Here is an 18,613-nt window from a genome sequence, read left to right on the forward strand (position 1 = left end):
GGGAAGTCCTACTAACATTTTCCCTAGAGGCTTCAGAGGAAGATTCAAGGAGATGGCATTTGTTCTGGTCTTAATGGTAGAATAAAATAAACAGGTGGAGGAGGAAAATGAAGTTATGCTGGTTGAGAAAACTGCAAAAGGCAGATAAACATGAAAGTGCATGATCACCTTTTCTCTTCTATTTACGTTCACACTCTATAGATCTTTTCCAGTCTTGTAGCATCAAATAGCATTTGTAGCATTTTAAGTAGATATCTCCTTAATTTAGACCAGCCCTGAATTCTCCATTGAGCCGCCCATCTGTACCTCCAGATGTTTATTTGATATCTCTACTTAAATGTCTTACAGTCACATCAATTGTTTAATGTTTAATACTGAGCCTCCTGACTTCCTTTTCCAAACCTGTTATTCCTCCAATTTCCCATCTCAGTTATTGGTACCATCATCCAACCAGTTGCTCTAGCAAAAACCTAGGAATTATCCTGGATTCCTTTTAGCTTCAACAGCCGTGTCTAATCCTTAAATGAACACTCTGACTCCACTCAAAAGCACATCTCAGATCTGAATAATTAATTTCCTAGATCCCAGTGATCATTTTTGCCATATTCTCTTTGGTCTCTGTTTCTCCTTTGCTCCTCTACTATCCATTCTTCACTCAATATAGCCCAAGCTATATTTTAAAAATCTAAGTCACATTATATCACTCTTTGCTTTAAACTCTTCAATATCTTTTTTTGTTTTGTTTCTAGAACTAAATCTTTGCCTAATCATCTAGCCCCCATCCAGCTTCCCAAACTTACCTCCAGTCTTAACTCACACTACCTGCTCCAGCTGTGCTGTTTTCTTCCCAATTCTGAACATGTGCAAGGTCGTTCCCACTCAATACTGTTGCACCTAAAGCTCTCATTTCCTGCAGTGATCTCCCTCATCTCTTTCCATGGTTGTCTCACTCTCATCTTTCAAATTTTAATCCAAATGTCATTTAAAAATATGCCTTCTCATGGTTCTACACAGATTTTTCTACATCATCACCATACTTATTTCCTTCTTAGAATTGAACATGTAATATTCTTTTCATTCATTTACTTGTTTATTTTCTCTCTTTCCGAAACTCCCAGCTCCATGAGGCAAAGGCCTAATTTTTCTTTAAGCACCATATCCCAAGTACATAGCACAGTATCTGGCTTAAAGCAGATGCTCAATAAGTATTTTTTGAATGAATGAATGCCAAAGTCAGTAGTTTCTTAAGACTGTAAATAAGGGTTTGTAGAATCAGAGACATTACATAAAATAAGGATTGAATTTGCTTTGATCATTGGGAAGTCACTGACAAGAGTAGTGAATTGGGGTGGAGGCAGAGGTAGGAATGTCATGGGTGAGGACTAAAATAAGAGATGTGAAATTGGAGAAGAATAGGTATCATTGACTGAAAGGGAACAATGAAGGGTGTGGTGCTACAGTCTTGGGGGTCTAAAGAAAGTCCTTTAAAAACAATTTTTGTTAATGGGTGAGATTTGTGTAGATTTTCATGTGAGGAGAAGGGAGCAGCAAAGACCAAGAGGTTGAAGTTACAGGGGAAAGAAGGGTAGGTGATGGAGTAAGGTTATGGAGTTGGAATTGGGGAATAGGTTCTGGATCCCAGGTGAGGGTTGCCTTGGAAAGAAGGAAGGACAGCACTTCCTCTGAGGAGCAGGACATCAAGGAAGGAATCTTTTAGGGTCTGTGTTTCCTCTGATAAAACCGAAGAAATAGAGGCAGGTATGGAGTTTAATATAGTGAATGGGTTTTGAAATACCACCATGAGCAATCGGGAGGCACTGGCCAGGAATTCATAAAAGGAATGCTGATTGTCAATAAAGATTCAGCTGAAATCATCAATTTGGTACAGTTGCTGTTGGAAGTCCCAGGATAATAAATCACAGTTTCTGCAGTGTAGTGGGAGAGAGGAGCAAGGATACTAATTAGCAAAGCCTTGTGGTGAGGGCTGTACTAGAGGAATAAAACTATACGACTGGAACACAAAAGATGATGGAGAAGGGCTCGTAGGTTCTGGTCATAAGATCGATGGCTATAATTGAAGCTTTTGGAGTTGGAGCTGTTCTCCATGGTGGTAGAATCCTGGAGGAGGAGGTAGCTCACTGGAATAGAGGAAGTCATAGGACTCTGAGTTGGCAGGTCAGAGGGGCTTCAGACTGCAGTTGCGTAGGAAGGTAGAAGGAGTTGTTCTGGACAACAAGTCCTATGTGGCTGTGACTCACGTATCTGAATTCTCAATGAATATTTGAGAATGACCTGGAAGTCCACTCATGCCAGTGATAAGGACATGTAGAGGGTGATATAGCCAGATATTGTAAACATCAAAGGAAGAAGGCACTGTACATGAGAGGGACAGCATCAGTGTCTCAAAGTAGCCATTAACAAGGAAGAAAATGCCCGAATCATTCCCCAGCCTCTACCAGAGTCAAGGATGGAAATAATTGGTCCTGAGATGCCAAGAAGCCTCGGGTGTGATATACTTCTAGGGCCTGCACAGGACACTGCACCAGATGGTGTCAGTGATCTGAAGACACCAGCAACCTGGGGTTGGTATGCTTGTTGTCAAGGGACTGTCAGCAGAAGGACCACTGACTTCCCTCCAAGGTCAGTGCTGGGAGTAAGCAACATTATTGGTCTGTCAGAACCCAGAGAAAAATGCCCTTTAATCCAATATCTGTTCTTTTGAAGTATCTTCTTTTTCCCTCTGATTATGAAAGAAATATATATTTATTGCCCAAAATAAGGTAACACAGAAAAATACAAAGAATAAAATAAAGATCGCTTATAAACCCAGAGAGAGATAATATAATGATTGTTAACATTTCCGTATCTGGCACTAATAGAATGCGTTGGCATTTGTCAGTTAGGACTCTGAAATATCAGTCAGTGTTTCCTTTTTCTCCCTTTCCTACCCTTTCTTTCACTTTCCATCTTGGTGTGCTACCTTTCTAGCTTCATCTCTGTTCTCCCTAGATTCCGATCTCCATCATCTCTGGAGTAGAATCACTTTACCTTGGAGCCATCAGTAACTCATTAAGCATTGAATGGATGTCACTGGTGTGACTGCTCGTGTTGCAAGCCCTGCCACAGAGTTGCTATGGCTGTGGCCATGGTACTGGGATGCCTCTTTTGGTTCTCCCAGGTGTCAGAGCCCATGCTGCTGGGCAAGTCTGGAAACCACTTGGCTTTTCATATTCATTTCTCAAAAGAGAAAATGCCACCTTGGGGATGAGGCTAACCCATACTCTACCAAAGCCCCTCTGCTGGTGGTCACTCACTGCCATTCACCATTAAGGTACTGTTTTTTACCAGCAAGAAACCACTCTCTTGACCCAGACACAACATGGCAGGCCAGAGCGGTTGAATGGTCCTCTGTCAATTAAACATAAACTTCAACTGCCCCATCACTAAGGCAATAATTTTTTTAGCCCCCTAAAAATAGCTTATGTGTGCTTCAGGTTTTCTCATTCTGCCTCCATTCCCAGAAAAAGGAAGTAAAACATGCCTAGTGAGGAACAATGCTTTCACCTTTTTGAGCCTGATAAATCTGTCCTTCATGTTACCACATGAGTCAGAACTACTATTTATCACAACCCTGCTAATTTTTTCTTTTCCTCCTTCCTCCCACCTATCTCCTGCCACTTCCCCAGAAGCATAAAACTTTCAACATCCTGCTGTCCATTAGTATAAATAAACTCGTGCTTTTAAAGTAAAAATAGGTTTAATGCTATATTTGTTAAAGACTACATTACCATAAGAGGATAAAAATATTCTTGAGTAACAGGTAGATCATATACTTTAGAGACAATAACATGCTTTTATTGTGGTTCCCTGAAAGCCGATTATTTTAGCCATAGATTAAAACCTTAGGTCTCAGCACAAGTTACATTTCCACTTCAGAAACTGTTAAAACATGCAGCTTCTCAGGACATGTATTTTTGTGTTTTAACTTATTTTTTCTGTTGCCAATACACTGTAGGCAGATCTAAGAGATAAAAAAGATGAAGGGTCATTTAAACTCAATATTTGCTATATGAAACAATGGATAATGTCGTTATAACTTTGTTTCTTGTTTTTAACATACCTGTTGTTAATTTAAATTTTATGTGATATTTATGCAATAGATAAGAAAATACTGGGCTAAAAGAGAGCAGAAATGGCAAGAAATGGAAATGAGAGATCTTCAGCGTCTGGAAGAACTGAAGAAATTAATGGCTGAACAGTCAGTAAAAGACAGAGAAAGGTAAAAGAAAAAATTTAAATTGTGTGGTAATGGAATTCTGTAATGTGTTAGGTGAATGGAGTCTTCCGTAATGTGTTAGGATAAATAATATCAGAGGGAGCATTTTTCTATACTTAATGTGTCCTTATAATATTTATATTCATAAATGAATAAAATGATACTTATAATGTATTTTAAACTCTCATATTCATACATGAATCTCTAGTTTTCCATTTTGTTCCTCAGAGAGCTTCCTAGTTAAAATCCTCACAGAGGATTTCATAGTATTTGATTGCCCACTGTGTGTGTGAAATAATACTGGCTGCTGCTGTGACTTAATATTTTGACCCAGAAGGAGGAAACCATTATTCAGATAAAAAGTCATTTACTACGACTGAGGCTGAGGACGACAGTACGCAATTATTCTGTGCTCTGTGGTATTCATTCTAGTATACTTAAGATGTACCCAACGGTATAGGAAAAACCTGAATTCTCTAGAATAACGCAGTTTTAGAGCTGGAAAGGACATTTGAGATCAACTAATCCAGTTTCCTCATTTTATGAATGAGTGCACTGAAAAATTAAAATTATTTTTCTCAAGGTTACTACATCAGTCAGGGTCAGTGAGGAGACAGAGACAACATGGTAATTAGGATAGGGAAAGTTTAAGATAAAGAATTATTAATTCTAACCAAAACAATCTCTGTTATATAAAGGGATAAAGAACTTTAAAGAATGCTGCAGGGCTGAAGGGAGGGTTCTCATGGAAGGAACAAATTTGGAGGTGGGGCCCCCCTCTCTGTGGTTGGGATTCAGACCTCAATGTAGAAGGTGTGGTGGTGCCCGCCACATGGTGGAGAGGTTCTTGGATGGGCTCATCCAGAACTTGTTCCTAGTCACGGGGCAAGCAGGCAACACCCCACCTGCGTGCAGGAGACCGAAGCTGGAAGTCAAGCATTGTGATGCTTATGCCTGCAAGACTCAGTGGGAACCTGACCATGGGAGTACCTCTGAAATTTGATGGGAAACTGGCCACGGGGTGCAACTGAACTCCACAAACACCACTGGGTGTCCCCCACACATGCTGCTGGTAGCCACGAAGCAGGAACAAGAAGGAGTAAACACTGGAACTAGGAAGGAAAGAAAGCCCCTTCCTTCTTCAGCATCCCTCCTGTACCCTTTTCTGACATGGCTAAGCATTATACCAGCTGCAGAGAAGAAATAGTTACAGGGTCCAACTCTATTTTCATAGAGCAGACAATGAAGGGAGATTTGGAGCTGAGAGACAATAAAGTGGTAACTGGCATAGTTATCTAGTTTAGCTAGCTCCTGAGTAGATTTTCACAAAAGATAAATTAAAAATAGATCTTACATTTCATAACATAAATCACAAGTTTTCTTTACAGTTCGTCAGTGTAAAAAAAAATTGCACGGAACTCTTTATACTTTCTGCTCAATTTCACTGTGAACCTAAAACTGCTCTAAAAAATGAAGTCTACTAAACTAATAAAAATTGCATTTTAGACTTATCATAACTTAGGATGACATAACTATTTTACACAACAAGGTTCACTTATATCTAGGAAGCTTCCTTTGTGACCCATGGGAATTATGTCAGACTCCAGTGACCAAGCTTGCAGAGTGAATCTGTGGTTCCACACAGATGCCATGCAGTTCCCAACAACTTTCTGGATAAAATTCACATGATTTTCCAGGTATCTCAGGATTTATAATTGAGTTTAATCTATTATGAAGAAAGCCAATAATATAGCAAACCTAGGGCTCAAGGCTAAGAGATGAAACAACCAGTGAGAAATCAGTTAAACAAGCACAAACCAAGATATAGGAGGATACCAGAAGGCAGGCCAGGCCATGGGTCAGACAGGAACAAGCAGCTAAGTACTAAAGGCAAGGCAAATGTGGGGGTCAAAAGGCTGGTTGGATAGTCTGAAACTACACTGGGGAAACAAAAGAGAGCCACAGGAATTAAAGGGGTAGGTAAAAAGGAACAGATGTGAAGTCCCAGCATCTAGGAGACATGCTTCTAGTAAAATCTGCCCTCATAGCCAGGAAGTTTCTTTGATTACAGAGCCATTTCAGTTGTGTGTTTCTTGTCCCAATAATTCTCAAGCTGACTCAGCCTCTACGAGGCTCTGTTTTGTCCTTTGTAAAATTGAAGTGGATAACTTTTGAGGGCTAAGTGAGCTATCAACTTTTAAGGGTTTATGATCTGTGTATTCAACTCATATGAAATGTTATAGATTCAGATAATTATGAATCCAACGCTTGCATGCCAGTGGGAAATCAGTGAGGAAGGCCATTAAAATATCCAGATAATATATCAGAAAAGAATTCTCAGAAAATTTTGGATGATATTGTAGATGAAAGGACAGTTCTCATTTTGTGATTTAGAGAGATGGAATTTAACATGCAAAAATGCTGATAGCTTTTGCTTCTGACAAGAACCAGAAGTTGTGTTTGTCTGTAACCATTCTGACGCTAAGAAATGTGGTTGATTGGTTAAAACGTATTTTTTCTACTACTGAAATACAATTCACAAATCTCATGTGTGATATTTTAGCTGTAGGCACATTTTTCTCATGTCAGAATAAGAAGGCTTGAAGCAATTTCCAGATCTGTTAAAAACACACATACACATAGCCTTGAGGATTTGAAAAGTTCTGTTGTTTATTTCCTTTTTCTATTTTCTAATTCTAAGATTAAGTGTCTTGAAAACAATACTCGTAAATTAGCACATACATCAGGTTGAATCATAAGGAAATTCCATTTTTGTGGGTCAACAAATGGTTAAGTATTGGCAATCTTAAGAAGTTCAACATAGTAAAGAGATATAACAATTCCTTTTATTTATTAATTAGATTTCCCATCTCAATCTATTACAAGCTATGTTTTGCCCTCATCACTTTTTTTAGGTTAATTAATTAATTAATTAATTTATTTATTTTTGGCTGTGTTGGGTCTTCATTGCTGTGTACCGGCTTTCTCTAGTTGCGGCGAGCGGGGGCTACTCTTCATTGCAGTGCGTGGGCTTCTCATTGCGGTGGCTTCTCTTGTTGTGGAGCACGGGCTCTAGGCACGCGGGCTTCAGTAGTTGTGGCATGTGGGCTCAGTAGTTGTGGCTCATGAGCCCTAGACCGCAGGCTCATTAGTTGTGGTGCACGGGCTTAGTTGCTCCACGGCATGTGGGATCTTCCTGGACCAGGGCTTGAACCCATGTCCCCTGCATTGGGAGGCAGATTCTTAACCACTGCACCACCAGGGAAGTCCCAACCCTCATCACTTTTTAAAAATTGTTTTTGCCAAAATTTCCACTAGCCTCCTAATGCCCTATTTTCCTTTCTCAACATGCCAAAGAGGTTGAGGCGGAAGACTCTAGAATCAGGTTGTGAACATTAGAATCCTGGCTCTATCCTTTATAGCTGTGTAACCTTTGGGTAAGTCATTTCACTTTTCTGTGCTTCAGTTTCTTCATCTGTAAAATGAAGACATAAATAGTATCTACGTCATAGGATTGTTACAAGGAGTAAGTGAGATGTTAAATAGAACACACAGCAGGAACATAGTGAGTATTCATTAAATATAATGATTACTATCAATTGACTTTTTAAAACATGAGATACCATCTAACATAATTTGTTTTCAAAATATTTAAGTATTTAAGATATTTTAAATAAAACGTGTAAGAATGAGGACACTCATAAAAAATAAAATGTTGGGAATTCCCTGGTGGCCAAGGGGCTAGGACTTGGCACTTTCACTGCTGTGGCCCAGGTTCAATCCCTGGTCAGGGAACTAAGATCTCTCAAGCCACGTGGCATAGCCAGATAAATAAAAATAAAATGTTAAGGTTAAGGAAACAGTGCCCTTTGATCACTAGCCTCTGCAATCTGTCCTCTAGAAGTTCTCTCTGTTATCAGTTGTTTAATACATATACATACAAACTATCTACATACACCTACATAAAAAATGAGTTTAAGAACAACAACAAAGACCCAATACATTTTACAATATAATACTATTGTATTCGCTCCAGTTGCCATAACAAAATACCATAGGCTGGTGGTTTAAACAACAGAGATTTATTTTCTCACAGTTCTGGCGGCTAGAAGCCCCAAGATCAAGGTACCAGTATGGTCTGTTTCTGGTAAGAACTCTCTTCCTAGCTTGTAGACAGCTGCCTTCTTACTTTATCCCTAGAAGGTGGGAAGAGAGACAGCAAGCTCTCTGGTGTCTCTTCTTATAGAGCACTAATCCCATCATGAGGGCCCCACCCTCATTACCTCATCTAAACCTAATTATTTCCCAAAGGACTCATCTCCAAATACCATTACATCAGGGTTCAACATATGAATTTTGGAGGAACACAATCAGTTTATAGCAACCATTTGTGTAAAAACAAACAAACAAAAAACCGATTTATGTATGTACAAATTACCTGTTTATTATTAAGTACTATTTATTGTTTGCTGCTAGCATATAAGGCTTTTGTGCCAATTAGAAAAGGTGCCCCTTTCCAGGGGCAAAGTACATAGATCCCCTACAGGAAGCAGACAGATTAGGAAAAGACAAGACGCCCCTTCTGAACCGTGGAACACAGCTTGACAAGCAGAGGCAAAGCTGGACATCATACCCTCTTTTTACTCCTGGTTGAGTATCACTTTCTGCAAAGCAGAAGCCCCAATATTAAAAATATTATATATTATCCATGTTTCTTCTAAAGTTTAGCCATCTGGGATTTCTTTTCATAAAAGATTGGAGCAAAATGTCTGACTTTCATATTTTGGTCTAAACTGATAGGTATCACGACACCAATTATTTAATGATTCATCCTTCTGCACTGATTTGAAATGCCACCGTTTATTATATATTACACGTCTAACTGTGCTTTTATATTCATATGGGCTCTTGATTAGATTAAATAAAAACTGATCTATATTTATTTTTCTACATCAGTACCATGCTGTTTTATTTATTCTGTTTTGCTATCTGATAGTACAAGGGTTCACTCATTGTTCTTTTCAAAAATATATTATTATATCAAATTTCAATGCAAAAAATCAACAGATTTTGAAATTTTGTTAAGGAGAGCTGACATATATGCCACATTTAATCTCCAGTCTAGGATCATCCTTCCAGAGTAGCTCTCCAGTTCAAATCTTCTCTTAGGTTCTTTAGAAGATTTCATAGTTCCCCCTTCCCCACTCTGGTGAAGGCCTGGAAATTATTTTGGAATAAGTAGAAATGAGTGACCAAGGAGCCGATTATAAATTTTCTTTAGTTGCTATGTGAGAAAAGTGTCTGAACTAAGAAGTGGCAGTGGGAATGCAGAGGTGACAGATGCTTATAAAGTATTTAGATCAGGTAAAATATGGTGATTCATTTCACTAGGGATGGTGTTTGAGGGAAGACAGAGGAAGAAACATGATTCTGAATATTATTGAGCTTTTTCTGTCCTCTTGGGTTGAAAGCTTTTAGTTATTTTGGTTTTGATCTCTTTCATTTTCTAATAAATTCAATTGGCTATAGGTTTTTATTATCTGTATATCTTTGGCCACTTTCTACAAGGCTTGAAATACGTTTTTATTATTTAATTTTTAAATAGTTTACGTTTCACTTTTGATGTCCTAACAATAAATTGGTAGATATTGGGGGTGCTTGCCAAAGACAAGGTTGATGGTAGGTTTCAGTTTCTTCTACTTTTCTATTTTCTGTCTTTTCATAAAAATGTGCAAAAATTCGTCATGATTTATGGGAAGCTACCAACACTGTTACTTTTAACGTAATAAAAAACTCTTTATTGAAGAATAACGCATATATCACAAATTCCCCTCTTTTAAGTGTACAATTAAGTGATTTACACTTAGATGAAGTACATTTATATAATTGTACGACCATCACAATAGTCCAGTTTTAAATCATTTACCTCACCCCCAAAAGATTTTCATACGTATTTGCATTAAGTCCCAATCCCACTCCCAGCCCCAAATGACCACTGATCTATTTCTTACTCAGTAGATTTGCCTTTTCTAGACATTTTATATAAATGTAATGCATCTGAGTTCTTTCCCTTAGCATAATGTTTTTGAGGGTCATCCATATGGTAGCGTGTATCATTCATTCTTCTCCTTTTTACTGATGAATAATATCCCACTTCAGCATTACTTTTTTTTCTTTTTTTTTTTTTTTTTTTTTTTTTGCCGTACGTGGGCCTCTCACCGCTGTGGCCTCTCCCGTTGCAGAGCACAGGCTCCGGACGCACAGGCTCAGCGGCCATGGCTCACGGGCCCAGCCGCTCCGCGGCATGTGGGATCCTCCCGGACCGGGGCACGAACCTGTGTCCCCTGCATCAGCAGGCAGACTCTCAACCACTGCGCTACCAGGGAAGCCCCAGCATTACTTTTTAAGTCTGTTTTGCCAAGGCAATATAGCTTCCTTTCTTGTTGGTAAAAGATTAATATTAATGTATGCAGAATGGTTAAAAAAGGAAGTTTTAAAATTTATGTAAAGTATGATTTTTATAAAAGACGTTAATTTGTACAAAGGTCAAATATTCACTCACATTATCCCAAATGCATGAAGAATAGTAACTGATTTCAACTTTTTTATGAGTCCCCTTCCTGTAGGGTAGTGAAGAAAAATGGAAACTTTTAAAATTAAAAGTATCTCAGGCTCTTTCATTTCTAAATGGTCTCATTTCAGATTATCTCTATCTCTTTGGGGGGTAAGGTAGAAACTCTGCTGGAGGTCAGACAACCTCCACCAGTAGAAGGGTGGGATGGCTAGTCAGCCTGCAGGTTCTGATGCCCCTCAGGGTCCTCATTACCCTCCACAATTTCACCTCATCCCTCCACCTCCCCAGGGTACAAGGCAGTGCTATCCAATAAAAATATTATGTGAATCACATATGTAATTTAAAATTTTCTGTTATCTACGTTTAAAGATGTAAAAGTAGCATGTGTAATTGGTTTTATTAATACATTTTATTTAACCTGATCTATCCAGAAACATTATTATTTCAATATGCTGTCAACATAAAAATTATTAATGACATAGTTTACATTCTTATTTTCATACGAAATCTTTGAAATCTGCTGTACATTTTACACTTTCAGCACATTTCAGTTTGAACTAGTTACACTTCAAGTGCAGAATAACCTTATGTGGTTAGTGGATCCATATTGGCCAGTGGAGGTGCACAATAAAGCTTAGTGGCCTCCTGTCAGTGGAGGGTTGAATGACTGATCTACCTGCAGATTCTGACTCCCTTATAGAATTGATATCATATTTTATATAAATTTTGAACCCTGCTTTTCTCATCATCTTGTATCTTTCAAGGTCTTCACTGTCCTTACCAGTTTGTCCTTGGTATTGCTTGTCTTTGGGAATAGGCCTTGGTCCTCAGGTAATCTGCTGGTAACATAACTGGATCCACTGAGCCTTAGGATGCTGGTTAATATATATGCTGCTGCTGACTACACACCCTGCCATTGCCTCTGGTCCTGAGGTCCCCTCCTCAGGTCTTGCCAGCCCTGGTTTTCCCAGCACATGGCTTATACTTCCAGCAAAACCTTGCACAAACCATGGGGTCAAATGTTCTCTCATGTAATCTCTAAACACCTCCCCTTCCTACGTCATGCTGGACAGGATGCCATGCTAAACGCAGGGCTTCCCTGGGGAGCATTTTTTACCAGGAAAGTAGGAAACTAGCCCCATGTTCTTGGACTCTCCCATAGCTATCTCAGTGTTTCTAATAACCCCCCACTAGTTACAGTTGATTCACTAAGGGGTAGAAAGTGATGAAGCTGGCATCTGAGAACCTCACCTACTTCTCCTTCCACACTAGTGGAATGGCCAAAGGAAAACATGATATCCAGGAGAAATAAAATAGATGAGGTTAATATTTTCAAAATGTTTTCACTTTAATATCTATATTATGATAACAGTTTTTGTTTCCAGGTAACGAAATGAAAGACAGTTTTGATTTTCTTCTTTATATTCCTGCATTTTCCAAAATTTCCACAACGAGCATAAATTTCTGGTAGTAAGAAAAGACCCACAGTATTTTTAAAAATAATAAATAAAACATACTTTTCTATTTTCATTGATTGTTTGGCTGTGGGCTTCAAATTGGTGGGAAAAGTAGGAAGTAGTGGGAAATGTATAGAAGTGAATATGTGAATCCAAATACAGGAGTACCCTTTTCAGGTAATAGAAATGGCAGTCTTCAAAATAGACATAAGAACATATACTTCTCCTTGGCTTTTTACCACAATGTTTATACCTGGTATTATCTAATTTCGCTGATTCTTCACTCAGAGCTCTTTTCTGGTCTTCCTGCTTCCTTGTCATTTGATCTCCTGATGGCTTTCCCCAGAGCCTTCTTTTCCCACCCACTGATTGAAGCTAAACTTTCTCTCTTCTTCTACGTACAGTGGTTCTTTCTTTCTTTCCAGCAGGACTCTGAATGCACAGCCTTCCTCCTGGGGCCTGTTGGGGCCAATGGCACAGCCCTAGTAACTGTGGCGTGTAGCTCTGTAAGCTGTGATGGTTCTGTGATGTTTATGTTTCTTTTGTTTTTGAGTAATTTTAAACATACTTGTCTCCCAAAACTTTCTTTACCAAGTATTCTTTATGTTAGATACACACAGGGAGGAGTAGAAAGTAAGGACACGTAATGGTCATATCTCATTTTTTGTCTTTCCTTAACATCGTATTGCTTCCCATTACTATTGAAATTTGCAGAGTAAACGAGCAGAAATTAGATCACCCTTCCCTGCACGGGCTCCCCTAGTCATTAGGACATTTTGTAAATCCTTGTTCAAATGTTCAGTCTCTAACTTTTCGGCAGTTCAGCTCTCTTGCAGCTAACATATACCTTCCTTCTTCTGTATTTGCCAATTATTGTTTCTACAAGGATGGATATAAGTGTGGCCTTTCATAAATAGCCTGCCTTTTCCATTTACCTCCTTCGTAATAAATTTAGCATATTAAAAATGTTTTAAACTATATGCTGTAGAAGGTAATTTTAAAGATTTCTAAAAGCAAATTAACTTGGCTAAGCAGTTCTTCTGGATATCATTTTATAACCAGAAAACTGAAGCTGGGCACAGCCAACAAATGGAAGGTACAGGCTCTAAGCACTTCATTGGTCAATGCTAATGTAACACAGGAACAGGATTTCCATTCTTTGATACAGTAGAATCACCTGGGAAGCATTCGAAAGTCATGATGGTCCAGGTCTGGCCCCAGACCAATTAAATCAGAATCCCTGGCAATGGGATTTCTGCCCCAGCAGTTTTTGAAAATCCTCAGGAGATTCTGAAGTGCAGCAACATTTGAGAACCAGTGTACTAGAGTTCTTTCCGTACTTTCTGAAGTATGGGCCTCAAATCATCTATTGGATTCTTGAGAAGATTCCACTTTTTGTAGAAGTGCTCCTAATTTCTCTTTGCCCAATGCTATACCCTCACTGAAATTGTTTAGGGAAGTCATGTCGGTGAAACTTTACATTCATGGGGGAGTTTATCAATTCTAAGAATCCTCTGTAAGGAAAAATCTTGCATTTCTCTCCAAGGAGGGGGGCGGGTGTGTGTGTGTGTGTGTGTGTGTGTGTGTGTGTGTGTGTGTGTGTGTGTGTGTGTGTGTTTTAATGCAAATGTGTTAGCTTTTTTTTTCTTTACAGTCCAGGTCTTTTATTTTCTTTATACCCATCATGCCATGGTGGGTGTTCCTCGGGCATGGGCTCCAGCAGTTCAGGCTCCTTTCCGTTGGTTCTTACGAAGTGTGCTTCTCTGGTTGGAGGCAGGCTGGCACTTCAGTTAAACCCAAGTACCTTTCTCTTTGGCTTCCTTCTTTTTCTGATCATTTTCCTTCACATGTTTCAGGAAGCTGTCTCGGCTCTTAGAGTGCTTAATATGCTCAATATGCACATTAATTCTCTTGGCAAGAATCTTGCCCTTGTTTGTTTACAATGATACCAACAGCATGCTGGGCAACATTGTAGATTCTTCCAGTTTTGCCATGGTAACATTTGTGGGGCATTCCTTTTTGAACAGTGCCCGTTCCCTTGATATCTACAATATCACTGTTCTTGTAGATTCTCGTGTATGTGACCAAAGGAACAGCTCCATGTTTTCTAAAAGGCCTAGAGAATGCGTAGCAGGGTGCCCCTCCTGTTTAGCAGTAACAAACACTAGTTTTTAGTTATTGTTTCCGAAAGAAGAGAGTTTTCCTATGTTGTAAAACAAATATTTGAAGTTGAAGATGGCGGTGACCGTTTGGAAGGAAGAAACTAGAGCCAGCTGCCTTCCTAACACTAAATTGGCTTTCTTAATCTAGTGTGTGTTTTTGGGTGCTTGCCAACAGCAGGGAATTGTCAGTTATTGCATTTTCTAAGTAGTAAAACCAGATGTTTCTCTGTATTTTCATCTTTTCTTAACAATATGCAAAATTCAGCATGTTATATTAGAAGACATTAGAACATTTGAAGTGGGTCCGTGGTCTAATCCTTGAGGTTTTGAAAGAGCATGTTCAATAAAGTGACTTTAACAGAAACTTTACAAACATTTGTTACGTTTTTGCTTCTCAGCATGAGATTCCCCCGAATTAGTGGGAACGTTCTTGTTCATTAAATCTCTGCCAACCAAATCCCCATTCCAAGTGGTTGTGCCGAATGATGTCGACCAAGGGTCACTGTGAGGCACTAAGCAAACATAGTTCCTAGAAAGACTGTTCCGTTTTTTAAACGATACCATGAGAGTTTCACAAATTAACATTCATTTAAAAGGCTGCAAGAGACCCCACTGTTAGCCAACATGCTGTCTTATAACCCACAGAGGTAATTTTGTCTAAAGAAAAATAATAATAACATGTAGAACCTGCTCATCAGTGTAATATAACTGACTATGGTGTGTGCGTATATGTGTGTCTATGTTTTCACATACTGGGGCATTGATACACAGATCATTTGGACATAATCATAGTACTCCTTGAATGGATCTTAGCTGAGCAAGCATGATCAACAGAGGGAGGCTAAGAAATTTATGGACAAAGCATAATATATAGTGTCATTTTAATGTGAAAATGAATAAGCAAACTTGTGCTATGGGCAGACGGAGCACCAGCTGGGCAGGGATGGCTCAGCCAGTTGTCATTCTAAAGGTCTCGGACGGCGATTTATCTCCTGAGTTACACAAGTCCAGCTTCAGGTCTGTGGCCCTTTCCAAACCACAGGTAATTGGAGAATGCCTTTTGTATAGTAGTTTGGGCTGCTTTTTTTTTTCTTTTTTTGCGGTACGCAGGCCTCTCACTGTTGTGGCCTCTCCCGTTGCGGAGGGCAGGCTTCAGACACGCAGGCTCAGCGGCCATGGCTCACGGGGCCAGCCGCTCCGCGTCATGGGGGATCTTCCCGGACCGGGGCACGAACCCGTGTCCCCTGCATCGGCAGGCGGACTCTCAACCACTGCGCCACCAGGGAAGCCCTGGACTGCTTTTACTTTAATGTTTACAAGCTTGATTTTTGATTTTAGAACTCTTTGCTCATTAAAAAAAAAAGCTAGTGGATTTCTACTATATGCCAAGTTGATCTGTCTGTTGCAGTTACTTGTTTAGGACATAAAATGAATTGTCAGCAGGTATGTGTTTGGTAGAGGGCAAGCAATATTCATAAACCCTTTATAATACATTTTTAATACAAAATGAGCATTACTGCATCCCTTTAGTGCCCACCATTATTTTTTTTCATATGTATATGTCAATGAAATGATCACAGATGCTATAACTCCAAATAGAAGAGCTACGTTCTATGGTATTTTCAAGATTAAGTTATCTCATATTCTCTTCCCCAGGAACACACACTTTTATCTTGGTCCACAGATATTTGAAAGTTTCTCTTTGGGCATTGGGATGTTTTGAAACTTCATTACCTTTCTCCCATTCAGCATTTATACTAATACGTAGCGGTAGATGATTTGCTGTGTTCCTCTTCTGCAGCAAAGGGATGCTGTGTCCTCCAACGCCCCACACAGTATTTGGAGTAAATACTGAGTAAAGTGGAGCAACCACTTTGTATGGTATTGATGTCTTTATCACCTACCCCTTAGCTCGGGAGTTTTACTAAGCACTTTCAGGTAATGAAATAACTTTTAGGCATAAACTTTAGGAAGATTTTATAAAGCTGCAGGGCTAGGTAGGCAGAAATTTAGCAGCTATGATGGAAGTATAAAGCCATGGAGTGGGAGGAATGTAATGGCAACTTACACGAAATGCCACTATTGTGGCAGATACAATATAGATTTAAGCACTTGATGTTTATCTTTGTTTGCAGAACTACTGCAAAAAAATATATATGTGTACACACACACAGAGCTATTAGGTGATATTAAAGTAATTATTTAGTTAGTGAAAGGAGCATGTTTACAATCAGGGTTGTTTTCTTACTTTATATATTTTAATATGAGTTCTATAGAGTCGTATAATTTTAGAGCTGGGAGGAATCTTGGAAAGCATCTAGTCCAGCCCTCTTGTATTAACTAGGGTTCTAGTTTGCAAACAACAGAAATCATTTCTAGTTGAATTTTGCAGTAGAAAGATTTTGTCGAAAGATATTTGGGTAGCTTACAGAATTACCTACAGAACCAGCTCAGAAAATGGCTGGGAATAACAGAGGCTGGGAAGATTAGAAAGAGTCAAGACAGTAACCCAACTCCCTCTACAGAATCATCCCAGTGAGTCCAACCACTGACCATTAGATGCCCTGCTTGCACCTCCTCCTCTGCTGTCTCTGGACTGTGGACATCACTGTTAGCAATGTGCCTCTGTTCAGATTCCTGCCCGACTGCCACTAACCATGGCCTTAACAGAATCTCCACGGGCCTTGCTTCTTTGCATCACTGGCTTCTAAGTGAAGTTTGTGGTGGGCTGAACTCAGGTCAGATGCTCATGCTCTAGCTGCAGAGGAGGCTGGGAAAGCAAGTATCTGGCATCAGCTTACAGTGGGGATTTCTTAAAAAAGAGGAAGGGGCGCAGAAGCTGAGAAAAACAGAAAAAGAAAAACAATGTCTCTTACAGTCATAACTTTAACTGGCAAAATCAACATGTACCCTTCTTTCTATACTTAAACTACCCAAAAGTTTCCTTCTACCTAACATTGTGTAATTTTACCTTTTACAACCCAAAACATGCTTACCTCATTCCTAAGGGGAATCAACTCAAAGTCTCATTTATTATAACATCCAGCCCTAAATTTAATATCTACAGGTGATATCTTTTTGCCCTATCTTTCTCTAGTCTGTCATGATCCATCTTGATATTCCATGACCTGTGAACTAAATTTTAAAGTTTACTACCAATAAACATATCTCATGTAAAATTGTAAGGAAAAGAGAGGTAAAGGAAGCAGACAGAAAATTAGTTTAAATAAATATATATATATACACACATATATTTATACACATTGTATGTATATAGATATGTATGTGTGTGTATGTATATGGCAGATCAAGGATGAATGCCTTCCTTTGGTAAATGGTTAAGTTCACAATTCAAATTTATAATTTTTCTTCTCTATTATGCATTACATGTGTCCTTTCCTTTTAGCCAGCATCTTGGTTGTGTGAGATTCTTTACCTAGTGGGTCAACCTATTCTGGCTTGTATAGGGTGACTTTTACCACTGGCCACATGATACCGGAAAGTATCCTGGGAATTCCTTGGATTCCCTCTACTTCTCCCTGCCTCTATTAAATAATAGCAGTCCTACTTCTCTTTGATAGGTCACTTTTTCCAGCAAGCACTGTAACCTCCTTTTCTACCTGTTTACTTACTGTTATTATAAACCCCCAAAGGCAAATACTTACATCAGCTCCTAATTCAATGTTACTTTTGTCATCCTGGTGGAAGTATTAGAAGCTAAAGTGAACAGAGCGTAGAATCTCAGGGTTGGGAATCAGAAATTTTGCAAATGGGTCTTTAGGGTTTGTAGTGAAAAGCACCATTCCCACTTGTACTTTTTGGTCCACCTATGTTCATATACTGGCCATGCTGAGAAATAGCACCATATATTGGTCACTACTTCAGAGAAAAACCACCTCCTATAAAATAGCACTCAACCTCACAAAATATTAGTCCCCAGCTCATGATGTATCTGAGTCATCAATAGACCATTCCTCTGTTTTATAAGGATGGCAGCATATGGGCTGCAGCCTGTTGTCTTACATCTTACAGAGTGAAGGGAGTTCCTTAGGATGAAGCAACATTCTGTGGGATACTGAGTGCACAGATGGTGCAAACATGGTGTATAAGGAGAGAAAATCCAAATTGTTTTTCTGCCTTTCCC

At 39.1% G+C, this 18,613-nt stretch overlaps 1 protein-coding gene across 1 annotated transcript in view; it reads left to right on the plus strand.

Annotated features, from left to right (window-relative positions):
• Window positions 1-18,613, plus strand: part of CCDC148 (coiled-coil domain containing 148) — a 155,455-nt gene that overhangs the window by 102,703 nt on the left and 34,139 nt on the right. The window contains 1 exon segment of the mRNA XM_060016764.1: window positions 4,161-4,279. Coding sequence (XP_059872747.1) covers window positions 4,161-4,279 — 119 coding nt within the window.

This window comes from Delphinus delphis, chromosome 7 (genome assembly GCF_949987515.2).
Source record: "Delphinus delphis chromosome 7, mDelDel1.2, whole genome shotgun sequence".
NCBI lineage: Eukaryota > Metazoa > Chordata > Mammalia > Artiodactyla > Delphinidae > Delphinus > Delphinus delphis.